This window comes from Lineus longissimus, chromosome 3 (assembly GCF_910592395.1).
Source record: "Lineus longissimus chromosome 3, tnLinLong1.2, whole genome shotgun sequence".
In the NCBI taxonomy this organism is placed as follows: domain Eukaryota; kingdom Metazoa; phylum Nemertea; class Pilidiophora; order Heteronemertea; family Lineidae; genus Lineus; species Lineus longissimus.
The window spans coordinates 25,820,809-25,846,349 of record NC_088310.1 but is presented as its reverse complement, the minus strand read 5'-3'; the positions used below and the strand labels follow the sequence as shown (position 1 = coordinate 25,846,349).

General features: G+C 41.3%; 2 protein-coding genes across 2 annotated transcripts; one reads left to right on the top strand and one right to left on the bottom strand.

Moving 5' to 3' along the window:
- Positions 1-25: 25 nt before the first annotated feature.
- LOC135484876 (melanoma inhibitory activity protein 2-like) lies at positions 26-18,651 on the top strand. Its single transcript, XM_064766571.1, has 25 exons — positions 26-137; positions 809-948; positions 1,262-1,433; positions 1,800-1,948; positions 2,071-3,073; positions 3,496-3,630; positions 5,083-5,252; positions 5,582-5,776; positions 5,958-6,369; positions 6,535-6,672; positions 9,343-9,419; positions 9,608-9,730; positions 10,025-10,058; positions 10,172-10,338; positions 10,614-10,724; positions 10,975-11,046; positions 11,772-11,908; positions 12,136-12,226; positions 12,546-12,762; positions 12,995-13,133; positions 13,317-13,515; positions 13,691-13,758; positions 13,933-14,121; positions 14,341-14,789; positions 16,803-18,651. Exons 1-25 carry the CDS (start codon positions 26-28, stop codon positions 16,916-16,918), a joined length of 4,815 nt encoding a protein of 1,604 aa, XP_064622641.1. The 3' UTR covers positions 16,919-18,651.
- Positions 18,652-20,676: 2,025 nt separating this feature from the next.
- LOC135485197 (26S proteasome regulatory subunit 4) lies at positions 20,677-25,429 on the bottom strand. The gene is made up of 10 exons (XM_064767007.1): positions 25,405-25,429; positions 24,228-24,378; positions 23,786-23,910; positions 23,324-23,509; positions 23,014-23,142; positions 22,703-22,799; positions 22,300-22,489; positions 21,886-21,982; positions 21,453-21,662; positions 20,677-21,212 (listed from the first exon to the last, which is right to left on the bottom strand). The coding sequence occupies exons 1-10, from the start codon at positions 25,405-25,407 to the stop codon at positions 21,078-21,080; spliced, it is 1,323 nt and encodes a 440-aa protein (XP_064623077.1). The 5' UTR covers positions 25,408-25,429; the 3' UTR covers positions 20,677-21,077.
- Positions 25,430-25,541: the final 112 nt, after the last annotated feature.

Sequence of the window (25,541 nt, the reverse complement as noted above, 5' to 3'; positions counted from 1 at the left end):
TGAAGCTGACGTGTTATTTTCCAATATGGCAGCCCACAGTATCGGGTTGTTCGCGATATTGCTGTATATTTTGGTGCAAATATCGACTCAAAGCCATATTTCTGATCAAAAATTATGCGGCAATAAGTTTTGTGCTGGTATGTTTTATTCAAGTACCAAGTTTCACGGAATTTAAGGATACAATTCTATGTCTTCTGGCAACTTTAATGATGGTCTTATAAACCGGTTATGCATGTATGAGTCTTGTACATTTACACTATGGGCCTACAGCTTCTGCAGGTTATCAAGAGAGAGGGCAGAATATGTTTTTTGTGTTCATAACTTACATACTTTGCTATTCACACCATTTATGTATAGTATTGTGTTGTTCCTACATAAAATAACAACACAAAACAACCACCTTTGTTGACCTACCTTTAGCTAGATGACACTTGACAGTACAGTCAGTGTTACACTGTTACGTAGTCTAAGACAAATGAAGACTGTGTCTGTGACTTGTGAGTGATTGATTGTCACTGTCGGTGACTTTCATGATTATTTACGGTAGTAGGGTGGTAGGAGGTATGGATAAAGCTGAGACTATCGACTAGGGTGGTCGAGGACTGTCGAGTGCCCTGTGGATCTAGTCATAGTGTAGACTGTAGTGATTCAAAGTCATGATATGACATGTCTGAGTCTTTGTTGTCTGCACTTGACATGGACATAATTGTCATAATGCATATATTGATGCTGATTAACCCCGCCGCCGGCCCCCGTGAATGTTCACCTATCAAACTTGAACAGTTTGCTTCTTCTTTTCAATTTTCAGTGACCCTATCTTTAGCCAGGGCAGTTTCAGATTATGACGGTTCATCAGAGAACCCAAAGCTTCTAACATTTAAGGCAAATGATGTTGTGAAAATAACCAGCAAATCAGCTGGAAGCAGGAAAGACTTGTGGGGTGGAGAGGTATGTATATGTACAATGTTATAAAGTTGACCTGGATGGTTGCAGTTTATTCTGCATCTATTTTCAAAAGCAATATCAAATAACTAAATTCAAAAAGAAAAGCAAACTAAATCCCTAACAGCCACCAATGGGGATGACACATATTCACATATTCAGCACTAGGGATTGGAGATTCTAACTGAACTACCACTAAGTCGGCTTTCTGAAATCCCTGGATTAGGTTGTTTGAAGCTGGCTCCCTGCTATATGCCATCTTATATGCATCCTTGCTGGACTGATATCTGTCATGATGTTACAAAAATTGTATTTTTAGGTGTCAGGTATTGAGGGATTTTTCCCAAAATCTATGGTGAAGGAGTTCAACGTATTAATCCATAATCCAACCCATGTTGTAAACATCGAAGCAAAGGATAAAAAAGATGATGATGATGATACAGACTTGGATGATGATACTGATATGGATGCACAGGATATCATCAAACCAGGTCAGACTGTCTTCTTTAAATAGACAATATTCTTCCGTAAAAGTTTGTTTTGGTTGTGTGTTTACAGATAATCAGGAAAATGAATCGACGCAAAAAAGAAAAATCTCGTTCAAATTACTGTTGTAAGGTTGTCAAAAAGCTGAATCGAAAGTACGCTTAGGTTGCACTTTCACAAAACCGAAATATGAGATGGCTGCAAATATTTCCCTACAAATGTGGCTGTTGATAATAATCATGTACTTTTCCTGCTGTTTATCTGGACCTGACTAATTATATAAAATGTTGAGTGCTGAATTCTGTGCATGTATACCCGGTGTGCCTTTAATCTGCATCCTCTCCATCCCTTTCATCAATTCGTTCTAACAGCCACCAAAGTCGATGAAGGACTGAAAGCAAATGAAGCTCCACAAAAAGAAGTAGAGAAAAAGGATGAAAAACCTAAAGAAGCTGAAACCAAGGAAGAGAAGCCCGCTGAGGATCAGCAGGATGATGATAAGTCGAAAGAGGCCAAGAAGGTATGCATCATAATGATAATGCTCTAAAGCGCTTGAATCAGGTTTTTCCGGTCGTTCCGAATGACGATATGCATTCTCAGTTACAGGTTGGCTCCTATAACCCTTTTGCCTGTTTTCTTCAGGAGACTGATGAGACTGAAATAGATGATACTGAAGATTCTGATCCAACAGAAGTGCCTGTCCAAGATAAAAAAGAGGAAAAGTCTTCTGAGCCAGCTGCAGGGACGCAAGAAAAAGTGACTAGTGCCAAACCAGGTGAACATGCAGTTGAACACACAGAGCCAGCTGCAAAGCAAACAGGTGAGCCTGTTGAACTGTCTCCTGAAATACAGGAATCTAAAGATAAACCTGTTGAAACAGTAACAGAGAAAGTATCAGAAAAGCCTATTGATACCCTTTCTGAGAAACCTTCAGATAAACCGGTTGAATCACTTACTACAGAGAAACCTTCAGATAAACCTGTCGAAACACTTAAAGAGAAACTTTCAGATAAACCAGCAGGAGAGACAAAAATAGAGCCTGAAACTGCTGACTCATCAGGAAAAACTAATGATGCCATTTCACCACCACCTGGTGGGCAACCAAGCGATGTCGCTGATCAACATATCGTCAAGGCAGATGATGATGAAAGACAAGCTGGACCTCCTGGAGATCAGCCCGAGGTTGAGCAGCCGGTTAATCAGATTGAAGAGGCTGATCATCCTAATGTCACGGCAGACGATGATAAAATATTAGCAGGACTTCCTGGTGATCAACACGGTGAACCGATTGAGCAACCTGTAGAGGACAATGTTCCGGATGGGAAAGCCACTGATGCTGAGAAACCGAATGATGTGAAACTCCCTGTCGCTGATGATGAGCAGACGCCACCTGAACCGCCAGGTTTGAAGGTAGCGGAGATCAAAGTGACTGTCCAGGAACCTGATGCTGTTCGTCAACCGGTCGAGGAAGTCCCAGAGGATCAGTTAGATTTGAAAGAGGAGGGGAATGGTATTCATATGGAGATTGGCAGTGTTCCACAGAAGAATCAAGAAATAGAGAAAAGGCATGAAATGCCGACAGAAATACCGACAGAAATACCAAGTGATGTTCCAACAGGTGTCCCTGAGGTCGCTAAATCTAAAGGTATTTTTGATGATTTTATAGCCTTCTGTAGCATTGTGTGCATTGTGGACTCATCATAATTGACCACTTTTAACACGGTTTATTTTGGGCATATGTAAACAGGACGACTCTTAACCAGCTTAAACCCATCGACACTGTTTATAGCTGGAGGTGATAAATTGGTAGTTTTTGCATGGAAATCACATTGTTTCATTTTGGTCAAAAGCAAGTTTCCATTGAAAATTTGGTTTTACAGTAGTTCTTGGGGTGGTGTCCTGTAGTTATTTCCAGCTGTACTATGCTGAAGTGAGTATACACACATACTGTAGTGTAGGACTGTAATGATCATAGTGGATGCAGCCCCTCTTTAGCTGACTAATGTAGTACAGCATGTAGGTCATATCACTCAGCCTTTTAGTCTTAGACCGTTTGATTCTTTTTAGACCCAGGGGTCATGAAAGGTTTGCCCAAGCTTGGAAGGATGAGGCTGTCAGATGTTGACTTGAAAGAACTGCGAGCAAAATATGTAAAGCGCCGACTGGCATCGTTGGGTCAGCCGCAGGTTCAACATGTCGGCCGTAGGTTTGATAAGAATTACTGACATTGCATGACTAAGTATTGCAATCAAGATGTGGTGAAGCCTTGATTTCAGAGCATGGGTTGTGTGTTTATAAAACAGCTCCTCACACAGGCATTACATTGCAAAATACCGGTACAGAGCTGGGGCTAGTGTCTGTGCAATATTCCTCAATGAGAGTCCAGCACCTCACAGGGTCGAAATAAGTGACACACTTGAAGTCATGCATCCATTGTCTGAAAGTGAAAATAGCAAATTCTGATTGCTTCCTGCACATGACACATTAGTTTCATGGTGTCATGCACTCCTTTGACCTTCCCAATAATTCAGTTTACATGGTTTATACGCACTGACGTCTGCACTTTCCAGTGAATTTTGGGTACATGTCATAATGTCTTCTTACCCTGTCAAGTGGTGCACTCTGACGAAGGAACCTTGCATTAGAATTGAAAGAACAAGGTTTCATCACAGCATTGTAACATTGTTCCAGAGAGTTGTTAATCATAATAGCATGTTCTGATGTCCATTTTAAAACAATTTCATTCTCAATCGGCAGAATATCACATTGTACTAAAAATCTCTCCTTTGTTTTGCTTTTTATAAGGATTATGTTGTACTTGTAGCCTTCTCTGTACGATGTCACACTTTCTTTCTCACAAAATACCGTGAATTTTCGTTTTGAAATTTGATGCAACACTCACTGGAATGCATGCTATTCAGAAGATGCTTATTTCTTTAGTTTAGTTTTTCTTTTGCTTAAGTTTTGGTTTCTCGACAACTTATTTTGCTTAAGTTTTGGTTTTTCAGTTCATTTTCCCTCTGCTAAATTGCAATTTAAAAAAAATAAAGAGCTTAATGCACTGTACTGTACTCCTTTGCCCCTTTGTTTTGGTCTTCCAATGAATGTTTGGTGATCAGCTTCAATTTTCTTTTGATCATTTTGAATGTGATATTTTATTTCGTATGTTTAGCTATGATAATGTATGAGTGATTCGTAATTATATCTATTCTGATTGTAAAAACATTTCTGTGGAAATGTTCACATGATTGTTTCTATAGCTGTTATGTATGTATTCATCTCTGTTGGTTCTTTATGTTGTATAGTGAACTGCATTCCAAGCTCAAATTATTTTGAGTACAATATCTGTATTGAATTGTCCTCTGGGTACAACATCCAAGAACTGAAGGTTCTTAAAAACTGCAGTCACATTCCGAGGATATCACTTAACAAGCAAAGTATTCTGGTGTTCATTACAGTACAGCTTTCTGATGTACATTATGCAGTACAGTCGGTACATTTGTAGTTATTCCTTACCCGTATGTTGATAGCTCACAAAAAGACCAGCATTTTTGAAGTTACAAACATATTTCTCACACTCCATGTTTCTTCAGTGCTCTCTCGTTTACTTTGATTAGTCGGTCATCTAATACAACAATTATTCCTCATTTTCAGACGAAAGTATCTTGCTCAACACAGACCAACCGAAGGAGTCTGAGGCTAACCAACCAACTGCGGTTGTAACTCCGACACCAGTGGATCTGCCTGCGGGACAGGACTCGCAGACACCAGTTGCTCAACCAAGTAATGGTGCCACCCCTACACCAGTCGAGACTGAATCCAAGGTACACATGAAACATTTAACATCAAATTTATAAATATAGGATTAGTTCGGTGCACAGTACACTACAAAATGAGTCCAGTAACTAGTAAATCCACCTGGGTAGGATATCCGAATGAGCAGATCACACAAGTGAATGGCTTTTGGCCAGAAAACCCACGAGACTGTGATAATGCTATATTATATACCAAAAATGGCAATTAATGGCCTTTTTGCATCATGAATGATGTTGTGATGCTGAGACCAACAGAGCATTTGCCATGGAAACGATGTCAATGACTCACTCATGAGAATTCCTTCAAAATTCTTAATTTCTTGTCTGCTCTTCTTCAGATTGAACCTACTCCAACGAGTCTTGAAAGTGCCGAAGCTTCAAGCAAACATTTCCATTATATCAAGTCTGATGTGACCGAGTCCCCTCATCCGGCAGCAACTGATCTTCCTGATGCTAATAAAGACCAGCCACCAAAGGATCCACAACAGCCATCAGTGCCTGGTAAAGAGGAAATTGTAAAGGAAGAGCCTAAGGCAAGTAGTATAATTCGTATTTTAGATTCCTTATCAGTAGAGCAAAGAGTACTCAAAGAAAGGGTTGGTTAAGGGCTTGATACCTGGGCAGCTGCATGTAGTATAAGAAATAGGTCTTCTTAGTTCTAGACAATCATAATCAAGTCCAAACCAGCCCTCACCTTGCCCTATTTGTTTACAGGTTGCTGCCACTCCTAGTCTTCAGCCAAGCCAACCAGTCGAAACAGAATCAACAGTCCTTAGCGAGGATGAGTTGAGATCACAGAAGCTATTAGAGGAATTGGAGAGGGGGCCGACAGAATCACTTCAACCAAGCTCACAAATCGAGACAACGCCACAGCAAGAATCCATGACGAAATCTATCGAGCCAAGCCTCCCTCATGAAGTGCCGGTCAAGTCGAAACGTCTCAAGCCTACTCCTCGTATTGTTCTGCCTGGCCAGAGGACGGTCATCCCACGTGAGGATAAAAGGTTGAAAGTGCCGGCCTCGGATGAGACCCCCATTGGGACTGTTGTAGAGAAGCCAGCAATGACTGAGGAGTCTACTCAGCCAACACCCACTGATACCCAGCCTAAGGAGACTGCAGCCTCAGGTAAGTCATGTGCTGGTCTGTTTTTGGTTATTGATTCATTGATTTAAAGCTCAGTTTCAAGGAACATGAACCAGTGATCATAGCAACCTGTGCTCAAACCCAGCAAGTATGAATTACACAATGGCTATGGTCTGTAATCTAATGACACAATTCTCCTTGTTCCAGAAAAAAAGCCAGAAGCCCCACATGTGGAAGATAAAGAACAGAGAGATGAGAGTGACCCAGCTACTACACCACCCCAGGTGGAATCTCCTACTGTGGAACAGCTAACACCTCCGGTGACAGAACCAACAACACAGTCAGGTAGGGAGATATTCTTTTCAAACATGGTTATGTGTTTCTTGATGTGGCAGAAATGTGTTGTTCTGAAAGCTCTGGAGATTTGGAATGATGAAAGTTGTTGGTATAGTCTAAGATATGATTTCACAGTGTAGATCATAGTAATAATGTGCACATTCAGCATGGTACTCCTTACAAAGTGTCCTGATTTCATACTCCTAAAGGTCTGTTTAAATGCAAAGAACCAATTAGAGACGGTGTCCTGCTAGCAAAAGAGGGGTTCGCTACAAGAGAGAAGAGAAGGTCCACTGCAATTTAGGCAGCATTTTGTTGGTTTTTAGGCCTCTGTATTACAATTGCGTTCCCTGCTCTTGTATCATGCTTGTTTTGGGCCTCTCTATTCCGGTAATGCTGATCCTTTGGTTAAGTAAAAATAGTTTGTGAAACCCAGGTTACTGCTGGTAGTGGTAGTCTCCCTTTAAAACTTAATGTACACGTATGTGATACCTTTAAATTTGATTTGTAATTGGGTTACTTATTTATATGGCCTATTTCTGTAATTGTACATGCCTTACATCATTCACTAGGCCTCACCCATAGTTGACATTATCGCATTCCAGTAAAACCTCTGCAAAAAGGACACCTTGGAACTGACAAGTGCTGTCCTTAATACTAATTGAGAGGTGTCCTGATTACACAGGTCAAATTCAATGAGAATGCTCAATTCGGGACCAGAAGCAGATTCCGTCTAATCATAGAGAAGATTTCTTGTTAATAGTGCTGTCCACAAAGAGAGGTTCCTGTACTAATCATAGTTAAATCCCCTTTTATGACATCACTGGTTTCCTGGCCTGATATATTGACCTTAACCTGGAAATCATTGTACAACGTGTACAGTATGGTGTAAGCAATGAGTGGTGGAGTACTCTCCTGTGTAGTGTTATGATCCTGGTTTCTTAGACGTGGAATATTTTCTGCTTAGAAATGTAAGTATTGGAGTATTCGCCATTGCTATTCAGAATACCTCAATATTCTCAGTTTCTAGCCAGTTGTGACAGCTGTGAAAGTGGTTGGGGCTAATGTTGTGGAGTGATGATTCTCCATTATCACTCAGCCTCTCTATGACAGGAGCTAAAGTTATGCCTTCACAATCTGATCAATTTAGCCTTTTCTGTCAATCCATTCCAAGGGAGTCGATCAGTATTCCAGATAATGCTCCTTCTCTATGATTGAGGCCATAGTTGTGTCTTCATAGTTCCAGATCTTCATCAAAATGAACCTTTCTACATAGTGTATCAAAAAAAATGGTGCACTACAAAAAAATGACTGCATTAGTTTATTTTGGAACACGCAGTGTCTGGCAATGGTCAATTCATCCAAGTCCATCTCTATCAACAACTCCTATTGTCACTGCCAAGCATCTCTGATCTGTTCATGAGAAACAATTGTTGTCTTGTCCTGATATCACTAGGTTACTGCTATTGTTGCTATTGTAGCCCTGGTACTTGATCATATTTCAGTTGGCTGATACTAGGTTATCTTGTTGGCATTCACCTTTGATCAGGTATCCTGAGCGGTAAACAAGATAGTGGCAGTAAGCACAAAAGGTTGGAGCACTGGGCTCGTAATCGGTTTAACTCTCGGGAGGGTCACTGCTGTTTCATCATTGTGTCCTTAAGCAAGGTACTTACCCAACTTGCTTCTCTCCACCCAGGAGGAAATGGTTAGCAAAACTAGCTGGCAGAGATGGTGAAATATTGTATGTCAGTCTCTCTGACACGCAATACTTCTAGAGTGGATATTTCATCTGATTCTGAAATGTAAAAGCCAGTATTAGAGTAATAATGTGAAGTGCTGTGAGTGATGAAACTGCAGTGAAGTTGGATGTAGCACTAATTACACCATCAACTTGAGTCCCTTTGAGAGGTAATGACAGACGGCAAGCTAATGAAAGTTTGTTAGACAATTATGGCTCAATTAGATTTGCAGTGCGTTGTAATATTGTATTGTCTTCAAGTCGGATCAGAAGTGAATACCATGAAACAGTTCCCTTTGATGTTGTGAATTCATCATTTTGACACATTATATGTCATGTGTGACACTTTAACAATACTCATTTTCTCTACTGGTTGGTGGTGTTAAATAGGGAATTCAATTCATTGGCTCACAGAGCAGTTCAGTAGCCATGGTAACGAGAGGTAGCCAGCAGTAACTTCTACATTGCAAGGTGGTTTGTGCAGGATTTGTCTTACATTCAACATTCTATAAGAGTATCAGGAGTTACGGTATTAGTAATCCTTACCTTGCTCTTTGATGCAGGATTTGGCATCTGAAATATAACTCTGTTCAGTTCTTCAGAAGTACCAATAGAATAGAACCTCCCTTAGCGGACACTTCTGTTTATTGGACACTCTCTCTATTTAAAGGACACTTATTTCGGTTGGAGTTGGGCTTTTCCATTCAATTTGACCTCCCTGCTCCGGACACCTCTCGTGCCTGTCCTTAGGGTGTCCTTAATAGAGAGGTTCTTCTGTACAGTAATTCAAATCGACTTCTTCTAAATTTTGGTGACCAGGACAATGAAGTGGACAGACGCTTTGCTGGAACTTGACTGTTGAAGAATAGTATCTTTAACGCTGTACTCAAGTACTTTTGATAATTCGTTAAAAGATTGTTCTTTTTGTATCGTTACAGAGACTGGTCCAGAGTCTAGCACGATGTCCACTCTGACCAAAACAGCTGAACCATTAGTTGGTGCAATCATTGGCTCGGTAAGCTTTAGATAAAATTGCAATGTTGGTAACTTTATTATCAGTCGCGGTCTCACCTTGAGGTGGACCAGCTTTCTTCTGTTGAAGTGAAACCACGCTTATTTTAGCAACAAATGTTCATGTAAAATGATCTACATAATTGTAAGCCTTTGTTCTGTTTCTCACTTATCCTCTTGTCTCATTTCCAGCTGCCCGAAGAATGGCAATTGATCCTCGAGAAGGAGCCAATCGGCCTGCCGCCGACCCACACCGTATTGTTCCTCCTCATCTGTTTGATATTCTCAATCATTGTTTCAATAAGATGCATGTGTGTAAGTATGTTATCAGTTTTTCCAGCTTCATGTTGACCTTTACCGGCCACTAAGCAACACGCCAACAGTCAACCACGCCATCCCTAATCACTCAGCACGCATATATCATTTAAAATTACAGTTCCCAACATTTCTTTCATGCTTGAAGTTATAATAGCTTGAAAAGAACTGAAAATGTGGAACTTTTGCTACCCTAAGCCAAAAGTGTCAAATCTGGACTCAGTGCTGTAAATTTTCTTGAAAATGATATGAAGATTTTTCCCTTGGCTGACCTTTCTTTACATCTGATTACAGGGTGGAGGAGACAAAGCTATGGTGAAATTAAAACGTAAGTTGTTGTGTCCTGATGAATTTTCGAATTTTCTTGGTAAAACTTTGATCTAGATACTAGATTCTATTTGATAAAGATCTTCTGTACCCGGATGTCAATCTGTCTTTCAGAGCGGCTTCAGAAAGTAGAACATGAGCTGTTTGTTGCTAATAAAGAAAAAGATAGTCTGGCACAGTCCATCCAAGACGTCGAGGATAAAGCTTCTAATTCAACATCATCATTGTCCACTTATGAAGAAACGAATAAAAGATTACAAGTAGATGTATCAAATTTACAAGTAAGAACTAACATATTTCATTCTGTTTTATCTTAAGTCAATAGAAAAGTTCATTTGAACACTTTTATCTCGGAATAATGGATCGGTGCACGTCTCGAGGGTGAAATCGCTGAGTTGAACATTTCCGTTCCTGCATTTTAGGCTTTAATACTTGAATAGATGATTCTACTGTAACTAGCCAAATTCATTGTGCATTAGTGCATAGTGGGCTTGGTGCATTATTGTAAATTTTGAGTGCAGAAATAATGGGCTCAGTTGCTCCTTCTCATTTTCAGCTTCATAAAAGTGCATTGAAACAGTCCGTCCAAAAATTAGAAGATGAGGTGTCGACACTTTCGCAAAATTTAGAATCTGTGCAAACATCATTTGCACTGAAAGAACAAGAGGTAAGCACTTCACTTTGAGCCCTTTTTGTGCGTTTGTTGGCAACTAGCTACCAAGTTGAAAGCAATTGAAAACATCTTCCGAAGAACTCTCGACTGGACAGCAATCAGATTGTTGTAGAAGTTGGGAGGAAAGTCCCTGTACGTGTTTGGTTGCAAAGTGCTCTGTTCTTTAACCCGGTCTCTCATGTCACAGGTGTAAGGCAGTGAAATTGATAACACGAATAACTGATGAGGTTTCTTTGTCTTTCAGTCCATTGTATATCAAAACCAAGCATATGAATTAGAAGGGCATACAACACAGCTAGAACATAAAGTTCAAGAGGTAAGTCTTACAGGACTTTGCTGAGGCACTCTGAGTTTCAAGGGGCTCCTACTGTTTTGAACTGTTGGAGTAGCCCAGCGCAAACTGCCCTGTCACCTCTGAGGTCCCGGGTACGATTGCTGGTCGGTCTTGGTACACACAGGTGATAGAGAGGGTGACTCTCTTTATCAACGTAGGTTTCCTCCAACTTTTCATTACAATCACCCAATATTGTTTACATAGCTAGAGACAAGACCACAATTGATTTTTTAAGCCTTTTAGCAGTTAACTTGTCAATGTTTGACCGCGACGCATCAAAGAATGCGTGCGGTTGTGAATCTGAAATTTAGATTATGTTATTCCGGACAGGCGGGAAAGTAAATGGTGAAAAATAAACTGGTGATTGACCACGGAAATTTTTCGATAATCGACAAATTAGACAGACTTTGATATTTCCACTCTTTTCAGCCAACTGGCAAAAAAAACTCAAAACACGCCCCCTATTACCAAATTAGCAAAATTCGAAACTAATTTTTTCATCAAATAATTTCTTTATATCTGTAGACTTGCCACAGCAAATATTTTTTCAATACTTGAGAGTTAAAAACATGCACTCGTCTAATTGATAGGCGTCGACCCTCCAACCTATGAATATTCATTAGTGGTCTTGTCTCAGCTAAGAATGTCCCAGCTGACACTCGTCCCTACTCGAGCAATCTTGCCTATTTACGATGTTGACTTTTCAGGCTCAAGCATTACTATTAGAAAAGCAAAGAATAGCTGAAGAGATGGAAGGTAGTAATGCGGCATTGAATGAAGAAATCACTGTTCTTCAGCAAAGTAAACAACAGTTGTTAGTAGAGGCAGACGATTGGAATGAAAAGTGAGTACCAACAATTCATTTCCTGAAAAGCAGACGCATTTTATGCACTGCTTCCATTGAGTACTAATTTGACAAAGTCACATGTTTGGGTCAACAACAACAGCAATTTCACAGTAGTATTGTGTCACTATCATGAACAACCAAGCACGGGAGATAATGAATTTGTCCTGAAGTGTAAGTGTCTAAGGGTATTAAGTGTCGTCTAAAAACCTCTTGTCATGTTTCAGAGTTAAAGAGTTAGATGGTACTGTCAGTTGTCTCGAGTCTCAAACGAGAGAATTACAGGATGCTGTATCGTTCAAGGAAAATGAAATAGAGGTAAATTCAATAAATTTCGGGTATTTGGTCATACTGACTGGATGGAATGGATGTGTTGTTGCAAGGAGCGTGTCCACGTATTAGGTCCAGGTCTAGGAAATGTGTACCTCTTGCAGTGGGCTTAGACCGAGATTGACATTGCTCAGATTTATTCTTGAATGAATTTTCCATTACTGTACATAACTCATCAGTGTCTCTTCCCTGGGACAGAACTAGCAGAAGCAGCAAGGTGAGGGAAAGGGTTCCTCATTACAGGAGGCTAGACTGCTCAAATTTGAATTGATTGAATTTTCTGATCGTTTGTTTCCCATTTCCTTAGGTGCTAAAAGATTGCTTCATGCAGCTGAAAGTGTTAGAGACAGAGAATGAGAATGACGAATCGGGTGGTGAACCTGGTAATTCTAAGCTTCAAGAGAAAGTGGCTGCTATGATTAATGTGTCGAGGATGAACGCCATACTGCAGCAGGTGGAGGAAGACAAAGCTGCTCTGCAACAGAAAGTCGTCATAGAAATGGAGTCGAGGCAAGAAATGGAAGGTATGTAGCAGGGATGTGGTGGGGAGAACTTATGTCAAAGCAATCAAACTATCTTGGCAACAAATGATGGCGGGCCAGCCTGAAAAACATGTATACAGCACAATTTGGGCCTGATAGATGCCATCATTGATCCTCCCGATGAGCCTTTTACTAGGGCTAGATAAGGCTCCACTTGTCTGCATTCACTTGAAACTCCATCTTCAACCCTTAAATTTCTGTCCTTCACTTCCAGAGCAAGTCAAGCAGATCAAACAAGAGATGGAGGAACTCAAAATGAACCACTCTAAGGCTGAAAAAGAAAGCACCGAGGCAATGACCAAGCTCTCAGTCCTCTCGTCCTACTTCAAGGAGAAGGAGATACAGATGCAGAAGTATGTCCAAGAAGTAGTGACAACCTGGCCTTTTGTGCCGGCTACAACCAGCGCTTTTCCAACTTCTTGATTTGCCAACTGCCCGGCTGTTGTTTACATCCTGCTAGGTATCAGACTGTGACCCTAAAATGTTGAGGTTTTCACCCATTTTCATTCATGCCATGTTAATGTTTCTACTTCTAGGGAATTAGGCGAGCAGCTCACTCAGAAGAAGGCAAAGGAAGGCCAGCTAGAGGAGTATGGGGAAAAGACCCATGTAATTGAGAAGGACATGTCAATGTATAGGTCACAAGTTGATGATTTGAAGAAGGAAATTGCAAATATCGAACGAGACTTTAGAACTCAGATAGCAACTAATGAAAAGAAGGCTCATGAAAACTGGGTGAGTAGATTTCTAGAGAAACTGTAGGTCATAGAGCCACAAAAAGGAGAAGTCACATTTTTCTGGTTTTGAGAAAAAGAGCAATGAGTAACTACAACTACACGTAATCATTGATTTAGATTTGATTTTTCCTTCATCGAGTACCTTTTCTCAATATCTCTCCATTGTATTCCAGTTGTTGGCGAGAGCGGCCGAGAGAGACTTAAAGGAAGCTAAGGCTGAGTCGGCCATCCTTCGACAAAAGTAAGTCACATGTACAAAACAGTATCAGCTGTTACCACAATCTTTAGTTAGCTGGGCTCCCAAATTATGAAGCACTGTTCTGAACGAACTGGGTTATTATCAAAAGTTCAAATCCTCCCTGTGATAGACAACTTCAATAACTTTCCTTTTCATGTCCATGTTTTACCTTTTCAGGCTGACAGATATTGAACGGCGGCGAGAGTTCACGGGTCCTGAAGGGTTAATCAGGCCATTGCCAACACGGGGCATGCCACTTCCTATGATGATGAACGGCCCTCCACCCCCACCACCTGGTGCCCCGGATGGTAGGCCACTATCCAGATCATCTGGAATACAGCCATCACCTTCACCACATCATCTAAGGTAAGCAAGAGACAACCTAAGCCTAATCATAGGCCAAGCCAGGATTAGGGCGAGTATGAAGCCTTTGGAACACAATGGATACTCTTTTGGTTCCAACTTCTAATGTGGGAGGCTAGCTATTGTATTGGATCAGCATTATCACCTTGCCGCATTGGCACACAAACTTGATAATGTCATATCAAAAGTAGGAAGTAATCCAATATGATTTTCATCTTGCAGGGATGGTGAATTGGGTTCTCCTAATTTTGATCGGTTACCCCCGCCACCATTAGACAGGCGCCCATTCCCGCCACCAGATCGGCCATTCCCGCTAATGGACAGGCCTATGCTGCCTCCAGGACGGCTACCAATGGATAGACCGCTACCCCCGCCATTAGATCGTCGTATGCCTCCTCCAATGATGGACATGAGGTCGCCTCCTCCTCCTGATCGTAGGCCACCAATGGATCCATCGCCGCCATTTGACAGAGATCCTGATCGGCGCTACCCGCCTCCTCCAGAGAGGTTCCCCCCAGATAGGCGATCGCCTCCCCCCTTTAGACCTGATATGATGCCTCCACCACGAATGGGGCCTGGTGGTCCACCACCTTATCCTGGTCCAGGTATGAGAGGACCCCCGCCACCTAGACGAGAGCCATTTCCTCCAGAGCCATATATGGAAAGACAAGGTCAGTAAACCCAAAGGTCAAGCTGGCAGGTCAAGGTTTCAAGGCTAAATTTTCTATGTGTTTTGTATTCTTGTGATTTTTTTGTTCTCTTTCTTCATGTGCCTTCGGTAAACGTTTCTTAATCATCATTGACCAATTTGTTAAACCGATGAGCCTGGGAGGTCGAGTTTTTGTCATCTTAGAAATACAATTAATTGGAGTCAGTTTAAGAAAAACCTCTTTATTTCAGTGCTTACTTCTTCCCCTGTGCAATTTATAGCTGGTATGTTTTGATCTCGGAAACCAGACTGTCCTAAAGATAATCAACTTTACACTCAAAATAACAGTGTGTTTCAATCCTTAATCACAAAATCTGAACATACTAACTGGCGGAATGCACAATCAATATCTATGGTAACCTGGTCTTAAAGTAATATCATTTCGAAAGCACAATGAGCTTCCCTCTGTGGGTAAAGATTTGATCATTCTTCTATCTTGAAACATTAAACCCTGCAATAAAGAATAACACGTCAACTCTTCACTGTCTGTTGGATGTACATGTATATGGTCAAGGTAATCTCTCTCTTCGAAGGGTTCGAGTCTCTTCCATCTTTTAACTCTGCATCTTTTTACAACGTCAGGACCAAAGTCCGCCTCGTCAACTCCTAAGCGATGAGTCTAGTCAGGTAAAAGTAGTGTGGATCCCTAACCGCTTGTTATAATCACTGCCTTGATATGCTCTAGTCTTCTATGCATTCACAATGATTGGTCTCTTTATCCTTGAGAATTAGGTATTGATATTTTGCTGGGAAATTCCTATGTTAGTTCGTAGTCAAACCCAATTGTCATGGCTATGAGGCTATTGGCTACCAGTTTCTCTGTGCATCCTGTTTCATATTTAGAAGACACAAACACATGTGTAGTCTTCACCCTGGCTTTTGATGTTAAAACCTATTGCACGTATAAACTTGTTGTTTAGGTGAACATGTTCAATAGGATATTGATACGTTCATAAAATGGGGACCAGGAAACCTTTGTCACCCATTAGTTGACCTTCACTGTAGCTATTGTCACCCATTAGTTGACCTTCACTGTAGCTATTGTCACCCATTAGTTGACCTTCACTGCAGCTACAGGAGTAGCTCTCTCACTGTCACTCTTGTCGACTATTTGGTGACCAGGGCTGGCTTGTTCAAAAGTACATTAGCTTTAACTTAAAGAGTCTTAGCTTTTAACATAGAAATGATGATGGGATTAACTGAAAAGATACATAACATTTTAAACTTAACTTTATGCTTTTCAGCAATGGGCCCTGGAAGTTATTGTACTTTAAAAGTTTTAAGGGAGCAGTTGGGTAGATTTTTTGTAACAGGATGCACACAACTTTCAATTAGTGGATCTGGGTTATTCTGTTTGTGGTGGAGTGGTGGTAATTGGCATATTAACTGCATTATGATAACAAAAGGTACTTTTTGCTTGCTGTTTGGTCAGACATTGAAAGATATATTGACCCTGGAATGTGATGTCTTTGGTTGCTGTCGTGGCTTGAATATTACAAAAAATCTATTTACCAGCAGTGCATGTTTTTCACTAATTCCTTATGCCAGTGATTTCTACCAAGTTGAATCCAACTTTTGGTTTTTATTTGGTTAAGAAAAAAAACAGCATGAAATTTGTTTGGTCTTGATTATGCTCTGCCACAAAAAGGTTTCTGTCTGCTAACGTAATCTTGCTATAACGTTCTTGATTTGATTTATGCATTTAGTTATTGGTACTGAATGAAGTCTCCCCTTTGATTTGTAACTCAATGACTTTAAGTTTTGTCCAATGACTTGCTTGACTATAGATACAACATCAACCATATCAAGGGAAAAGGCTATTTTGACGCTTGAGCTTGAGGAAGGAAGGATCTGTAGATTTTGTTCATGCCACAGTGGGAGACCGATGCCAGGAAAGATCCAAGGGTCAGAAAAGAGCCTATATTTCCCCACTGTCAGTGAATGATTTCTGATTAGTTTATGTATGTTATTTCAGGACCAGGTCGACCTTCATCCATTCCACCCCATGAGCGCCCGCCTTCACTTCCCCCACAAGATCGGGACCACTACGCACCTCCACCACCTCGGGAACGCCAGCAGAGCTTTGTCTAGTCGTTCACCTGTCATCAGTCACTCACAACTAGCTATGCTCACGTGCTTCTAGACCTTCAGCAGACATCGAAATGCTAGGTGCCGAGTTCTCAAGGGAAATTGAACTTTAAGTAGCAAGTAAAAGAGAGAAGGGGACAGTGCACGAACAAGGGCGATCGGGGATTCACTGAAGTTATCATAATTACTGTAAGCCCTGGGGCATTAGGCTTTATCACACTGTACATATAAGCACAAAGATCTATTTTCTTCTTGTTGTTATGACACAGATGGACTTGTATGGTCATGGAAAACGTTTTAAAAGTTATGTTCTTGTTGTGCTTCTGAATGAGATATTCATTTGGTTCGCTCCACTAGTTTGATTGTTTAGTAGACTTTATTTCTAGTCCTAGAAAGTTTTCATCATGTGTTCGAATTTATCTCCACTTGGAACATGGATGTGCTGATATCTTGCAAAGATTCTTGGTCATCATTTCAATCAAAAATAGAAAGCACTGCATATTTCCTTTCTCGTGGTGTTCTACTGACCTAGGGAATCGAGGAAGTTTCTTTGCAAGGCATGGGTACATGGGTATAGTATTACATTTCCTGATCCCTGCTTCCAGTGGTGACGCTTTGGGCTGGTGGGCATTGGTCAGTGTATAGTTCTGACTATCAGATCTGATCCAACACTTTGTTTAAGTTCTTGGTGTTCTGAGCAACTAAAGTGAATTTATACATGATATTTGTGCCTGATCTAAAAAGCCCAGGTACGAGACCTAACCAGCGGTTGCCAACTGCTCATCTCCTAATAGAAACTGGTGCTTACATGTAACCTGAACTGCATTTAACTGCCAAAATGGTGAAATGGTTAATATCTTTCCAGAGTATTTCTAAAAACATGAAGGCACCATGAATGAATGTACGAAGGTGTAGCGAGAACTGTTACTTTTAACAAGGTTTCATACAATTTACACTGAATGAAAGGCATGGGAGGGGAATTTTTTTCTTGAGTATTAATGAGAAGGTAGTGAAGCAGTGTCCATTTTATAGGGTCATTTATGTGACACAGATCAGTGACTAAAGCAGTGAGTGCCACTATTGTGATATTTGCATCGTAAGAAAATGTCAATGGTGGATTTCACGCTTCATGCTTTCAGTATTTGACTTCTAACAAGTTTTGAAAATGTTGTTCTTATCCCAGGAATATTAGCTGGATTTCTGCACATTGCTGCAGCGGTATTATCCTGGGGCTGAGGTTTGTTCACATGCATTGCATGATTTAAGTGTAGATATTGTTTGTTCCATGTTGTAATGTAATGCAGGTTCAAGCTAGAAGCTGTATCTTTGGTAGATGCATCATATATGTGAGCCAAACGGAACTGATGGCTCATGTTCAGAAAGGTAGCCACAAAGGCACTCGGGGGGGAATGGTCAAAGATAGATTAATCTATTCATGGTATGGTGGTTGTGACAGTCAAGCCAATAGAATTCATAAAATTCCTGCTTTTGAAGGCAGTGCTGTGGGGTCCGTTCAGTCACACATACAAAGTATATGTATCCTGCATCCATCAAAGATATGGCTGAAAATTATTGTTCATATGGTGCTTTAATGAGCGGCCATGTGCAATTTCCACAATCGTGATAAGGAAGTGTAAAAATATTTATTTCTTTGTAAATATCTAATCTGACAAATGGTATTGGCGAATAGGGATGTACATGTATGATAATAAACAATGAAAATTATGACTTTAGAACTGCAGATGTTACTGGCTACTTTCGTTCTGCTCATGGCAGTTCAGTTCATTTCATCACCTGTGAATGGAATGTGTGGCATTGTCATACTCAAAACGGGTGGTGGTGGAGCAGTGTAACCCTCTCGTGTTTCTGTCATGGTAATTTGAAAATACCGACTAACTTGACCAGGGGGTTGGAAGACACACTGAGATCTCAACTACTCAGGTACCAGATTAACAGTGGCAAAGGACATTGGTCCTCTGGGTGGTTCTGAAACACCTAACCAACAGATCGCCATTTCCCCTGGTCCTGTGATGGCTAACAACTGGTTCATCAGACACACAAATGTCTCCATGGTTGGAAGGCACAATGTCGGCTCTGATGCAGAGACACATGAAACTGTCAAACCACACCTTGTGGTGGCAGCCTACACTGTCAAATCCCGTGATGTGTGAAATTTCACAGCACAATCACAGCCTCCCCAGAACCTCACCGGAACCAGAATCCCTGCACTAAGGACGCTGGCTCTGCCAAGCTGCAGAATCAGAAACGAATGTTACAAGCACTGACAAGATGAAGCTACACTGAAGACACTATCATGTGAGAGAGTCAATTTGTAGTTGAATGTGGTTGGTAAGTCAGGAATCAGACCTGTGAGGGTTTGAGACTGTCACATCCATGTCCCCATCTAATGTTCTGGGATCAATAACCAGCTGTGGGAGGTACTTGAGACAGCCACATCCAAGTCTCTATCTGAATGTGCTTGGGGAAGATCACCTACCAGCTCTGGCAGGTACTTGAGACAGCCACATCCAAGTCTCTATCTGAATGTACTGGGGAGGATCACCAACCAGCTCTGGGAGGTATTTGAGACAGCCACATCCAAGTCTCTCTCTGAATGTGCTGGGGAGGATCACCAACCAGCTCTGGGAGGTATTTGAGACAGCCACATCCAAGTCTCTATCTGAAGGTACTGGGGAGGATCACCAACCAGCTCTGGGAGGTACTTGAGACAGCCACATCCAAGTCTCTATCTGAATGTGCTGGGGAGGATCACCAACCAGCTCTGGGAGGTATTTGAGACAGCCACATCCAAGTCTCTATCTGAATGTACTGGGGCGGATCACCAACCTGCTCTGGGAGGTATTTGAGACAGCCACATCCAAGTCTCCATCTGAATGTACTGGGGCGGATCACCAACCTGCTCTGGGAGGTATTTGAGACAGCCACATCCAAGTCTCTATCTGAATGTGCTTGGGGAGGATCACCAACCTGCTCTGGGAGGTATTTGAGACAGCCACATCCAAGTCTCTATCTGAATGTGCTTGGGGAGGATCACCAACCTGCTCTGGGAGGTACTTGAGACAGCCACATCCAAGTCTCCATCTGAATGTACTGGGGCGGATCACCAACCTGCTCTGGGAGGTATTTGAGACAGCCACATCCAAGTCTCTATCTGAATGTGCTTGGGGAGGATCACCAACCTGCTCTGGGAGGTATTTGAGACAGCCACATCCAAGTCTCTATCTGAATGTGCTTGGGGAGGATCACCAACCTCCTCTGGGAGGTACTTGAGACAGCCACATCCAAGTCTCCATCTGAATGTACTGGGGCGGATCACCAACCAGCTCTGGGAGGTATTTGAGACAGTCACATCCAAGTCTCTATCTGAAGGTACTTGAGACAGCCACATCCAAGTCTCTATCTGAATGTGCTGGGGGAGGACCACCAACCAACTCTGGGAGGTATTTGAGACAGCCACATCCAAGTCTCTATCTGAATGTGCTGTGAGAGGATCACTAACCTGCTCTGGGAGGTATTTGAGACATCATTATGTATGTCTCTGCAGGATAGAGTATCTGTTAAGAGTAGATGTGAACTTGGGCATTTATATCTTCTGATAAGACCAGCTTTGCTCAGATCAAAAGTCTTGAGAGTCAGAGCTACTGAGGTTCCTGTGAATACATCTGTTCACCAGCACTAAGGATCGTTGCCAGATACACATACTCCATAGACTCAGGAGAAAGAGTTAACTACAAAGGTGGTTTACACCAATAAGCTTTTATTCAAGGTACAATCTAACTGCAGAAGGAACCAGGATTACATTTTCATGAGAAACTTGAAGGAAACCTCATTCAATTAAATCTGAATCTTGAACCTCATCACTGCATGTAGACTTAGTCAAGTCATCCGATGATAAATCCTGTTATTTGACAGAGGATTCCACCTATTGCCTTCAATAGCTTATCTTACAAGTTGTCCTGCCCCGAGGCTGACATGAATGAGCACATCCTGTCTCCATTCAAGGTTGCCTTTAACTCTGTGCATTTCATGAGAATCAAGATCTTACTGAATCCCCAAATGTGACAAGACTGCCTGAATTATTCACACAACAGAATATCATTTGATAACAATACTGTCATCACCACTTCGAACAGTCCCTTTCTTAAAGATAGAGTCCTTCTGGTGTCCCTTCACTCTTTCTATACAACACAGTCTCCTTTGCTTTCTTGAAATCCTCGCTGGTAACCTTCATTCTTCGTTCCCTCAGAGCAAGAAGACCTGATTCTGTACAGATAGCCTGAAAATTGAGATGATAATCAGTATTAAGAATGCACTGCATGATGCTACCATGAGTAACCAACATTACTAGAGCCAGTGTTGGCAACAGGTGGCACAAAATGAACACGCCCTTACACAAAACAACTGTAGGGTTGCTGCAATACTGTGATGTAAATTCTTCTTAAATTCATGAAGTCTATTGATGGGACAAGATTTGTCTCCATCATCTGGTCTTGAGGTTAATGAAACATTCTCTCACCTTGATATCAGCTCCCGACAGATCATCCTTTGCCATGACATAATCATCAATGTTGACATCCTCAGCCAGGGTCATCCTATTTGTGTGGATGTTAAAGATTCGTCTCTTGGTCTTCTCATCTGGGAGAGGGAACTCTATTTTCCTATCAATACGACCGGGCCGAATGAGAGCTGGGTCTAATGTTTCGATTCGGTTGGTGGCCATTACAACCTAAAAGAAATAAGTTGTGTGTCATAAATATATTCTGCTGCATATTTGTGTACCAGTGTCATCTCATTTAAGCTGCAAATATATCATCTGATGAGGCCTGGTGATCACAAGTGTTGAGCATGCAGAGCAATCAGGAACCATCCAAGCAATATTTCAAGCTACCAGGGTTATCACTAGGGCAACTAAATTCAACTAAGTTCATTAACAGGCTGAATCTGCCTACCTTGACATCTCCTCTTGAATCAAAGCCATCCAACTGGTTGAGTAACTCCAACATGGTCCTCTGGATCTCTCTCTCACCACCAGAATTAGATTCATATCTGAAGAACATATATACAGTCAGCAGGTCATCAGACACAGGATTCAATACCTGTAGTTATAACACCCCATACATCCTTACAAATCACAAGCTGCTATAACACCTGCTAGCGCTACCACCAATCAAGACTCATTGGGCTTGCTCTTAAAATCACTGTCTGGATCTTGGTACAGCATCCCATTTGGACTCTTTGATGAGAGTGTACCAGCCTGCTAATTCTCTGCTTTGAACCTAAAACATCCAAGTACTCCAAGGACATGATCAGCAACAATTTGAAGAAAAAAAAAATCAAGAATGATGATGATGAATATGACCCACCTTTTTGTACCAATGGCATCAATTTCATCAATAAATACAATCGAAGGAGCATGTTCCTCAGCTACTCTGAACAACTCTCTGACCAGTTTTGGACCGTCTCCAAGGTATTTTTGAATGAGTTCTGAGCCGACGACCCTCAAGAATGTTGCCGATGTCTGATTGGCCACAGCCTTGGCTAGTAAAGTTTTACCTAGAAAAAAGAGAGACATTTTCATCATAAGTTAGAAAAACACTTTGTTTGTCCGAACACACCACCATAGATTGCATATGAGAAAATGAAACTCAACATGAAATTCCCAGAAAATTCAATTTGAACACTTGTCTCACAGTCTCAAGAATTCCCAGTCCAGGACTAAATAGGTTCAGGAAAGTTTCCATTCACTTCTGTCAAGACAGTTCTTACCTGTCCCCGGTGGGCCATATAAAATGACTCCTTTTGGTGGCTTGATACCCATTTCTTCATAATATTCTGGATGAGTCAAAGGAAGCTCCACAGATTCCTGAAAGTCACATGGGAAAGATCAGATGTCAGTGTTAAAAACTTAAGGAAATGGTGTACAATACCAAGTTTGCTCCTACTGTTCGGACAATAGAATGGTAATATTAACAAAACTCTACCAAAAGCATTCAATATTTCCAAGAGAGCAAGAGTGAGACTGAGAGAAAACAGTCAGTGCCACCCGCAAGATAGCAAGGCCAGAGGAAAATACAAACCTTAATTTCTTGAATCTGTGTGTCTAAACCACCGATATCAGCATAAGTTTCTTGTGGAGCCTTGTCTAACTTCATCACAGTCACCATGGGGTCTGTGTCATCACCTAACACACCAACAACTGCATGGACCTGGGAAGGAAGATGGATCTTATATCTCATAAGTTTCAAAACACACCAGAAAATTTCATGCAAATGATCCACCCTAGCAGAAACCCATTGGGTTTTGAGAAAATGACGTCCTTAGTTGACACTTACACATCCAAATCATTATGAATCAAATTGACATGAGGGCAGTGTCTCAACGACTCACCTTGTGATTGAGGAGAACTGAACATCCCGGTTCCAGGGCATCCTTGTCTACAAAGGACAGGATGCTAACATAGTGTTCACTGCCAACAGATGTTGACACAATAGCATGGTTATCATCAATGATCTCCTCCAGATTACCAACAGACATCGGTGTTCCTCGCAGATCATCAACCTTTGACCTTTCTTCCTAAAATCACAATGAATATTGACACATGACATTTGCTTAAAACAGGATTGAGAACCTAACTTAAATGGTGATGAAAACATAGAAAGGTAATTAAATTTAACTTTGCTGCCACAACCAGTGACATCACACTAGATCACCCATACATTCTCTCCAGTGACACAAGATGGAATGTTCAACTAAGAGGCATTCTTTGCATTTTCACTTAGTGGGGATACAAGCAACCCCAAGAGATCTCCTCAAGTCTCATACAAATTTAAATTCAGTCATTGGCCTCACCTCATTTTTCTCCTCTTGTGGCTTCAGCCTTTCCTGATTTTTGATAAACTCTTCTTCCATCAACAAGAAATCTTTGATCCTCTCCATCTTCAGTAACTTTAACCGACATCTTGTGTGTGGTGTGACTGAAAATAAGCAAAGACAAAGGTCACCAAAAGAAAATCAATGTTTAACAGGACACATCACTGTATCTCTAGGCTTTGTTTGACAGTACAAATGTCTCAGTCATGTCAGTTAGGTTGTCGTACTAATTTAGTGCCTTGATGGCTTGCTTCAATTCAAGGGTCAGCAAGGGCAGAGAATCTGACATTCATCATTTACTCACTAAGACAAAACTATCAATCCGATAGGGCACAAATCTTGGTGCATTCATCATCATGCCCATTTCATTTCATTTCATTAAACTGTTATGCAAAGGTCCAGGAACCAATATTTTTCTTACCTTGTGGTAATTTATTAGCAGCATCTGGTCCCTTGGACTTCCTCTTTTTCTTGCCTACCCGGGTGGGTACTGGTGGTTCATATTTTCTCTTCTTATCTTTATCATCTTTCTTGTCTCCCTGACCTCCACCAGAACCAGATTGATTTTGCCCCTGGAGTATAAAAGGTATAAATGTAAACCGACTTATCATGGCTCTGTTCAAAGTTGGCTTATGCCATCCGACATGTATGACACTTACAGAGTTTTTTGTGCTCTGCCTCTCTGGTTCTGGAGACTTGAGAGACTGGATCTGGTTGCCTTGCTTTGTAAATCTCTCTTGTCTTCATTCATACTACAATCAAGATGTACAGACCGGGGGAGCTGGCTGTACGTACCCATAAGTCTTTGCGGTAGTCTCGCGCGTACCGGATATAACCCATCAAGCTTTTCTCCTTCAGAGAAATACTGCGTTGCGCTCAAGTGCCTTATAAGGCTGTGAACAAAATTAACGTTCGACCAATGAGAAAGCCACATTACCCTGCATACGAGGTTGGACGCGTGATCACTAAATGACAAGTAAAAATAGAATCAGACCACATGTTTCTATATGTCAGAATGCTGCCGTTTGCGCTGTAGTACACGTGTGTTGTCCAAATTTTCGATTTCAAGCAAGTTTAAGGCCAACCTCGTGTCCACCAGACTAATGCATAATTGGCAGTTGAGCGCAACGCAGTATTTCTCTGAAGGAGAAAAGCTTGAAAGGTTATATCCGGTACGCGCGAGACTACCGCAAAGACTTATGGGTACGTACAGCCAGCTCCCCCGGTCTGTACATCTTGATTGTCGTATTGAGTGGTTTGGTTTTTGTGAATGCCTCCTGATATCATTCAGTCATGTCTTTTTAGAACCAACTGTATCAATAATCATAACAGTCCAAATTTCTTCTAATTTCATGTACATTTCTACATACTGCTGCAGAGTGATTCAGCTATTTTGGACTGGAGGTGCTGCTTTTTTCAATTTTGGACAATTTCTTTTGGCAAATAAAACATATATGTGGCGGTTAAATATTATAAAATGGTCACTCAGGCGTCGGGATATTACTAACATACAAAACAGTACAACCAAATTTACAATTTATTAAATTTTTAATGGTAAATTTGACGATCTAAAAAGCCCAAAATCGGGTAAAAGTTACCATGACGGAAGCCGGTTTCTCTTTGCGCAGGCGCGACACTGATGTAAACTGGCCTATGTTCACTATTTGAGACCACCCGATGTTCTGGTATTGGCAAATTAGTCAAAAATACTTATAGCCTTTTGTTTTCAAATGGA

Excerpts from the sequence above, each read along its gene's own strand:
- LOC135485197 (XM_064767007.1), bottom strand. Across the intron at positions 23,143-23,323 it reads CAGTTCTCCTCAATCACAAG|GTCCATGCAGTTGTTGGTGT; the intron begins GTGAGTCGTTGA and ends CTTCCTTCCCAG. Across the intron at positions 22,490-22,702 it reads ATATGGCCCACCGGGGACAG|GTAAAACTTTACTAGCCAAG; the intron begins GTAAGAACTGTC and ends TCTTTTTTCTAG.
- LOC135484876 (XM_064766571.1), top strand. The coding sequence starts at position 26 with ATGGCAGCCCACAGTATCGGGTTGTTCGCGATATTGCTGTATATTTTG. Across the intron at positions 138-808 it reads CGGCAATAAGTTTTGTGCTG|TGACCCTATCTTTAGCCAGG; the intron begins GTATGTTTTATT and ends TTCAATTTTCAG. Across the intron at positions 1,434-1,799 it reads ACAGGATATCATCAAACCAG|CCACCAAAGTCGATGAAGGA; the intron begins GTCAGACTGTCT and ends TCGTTCTAACAG.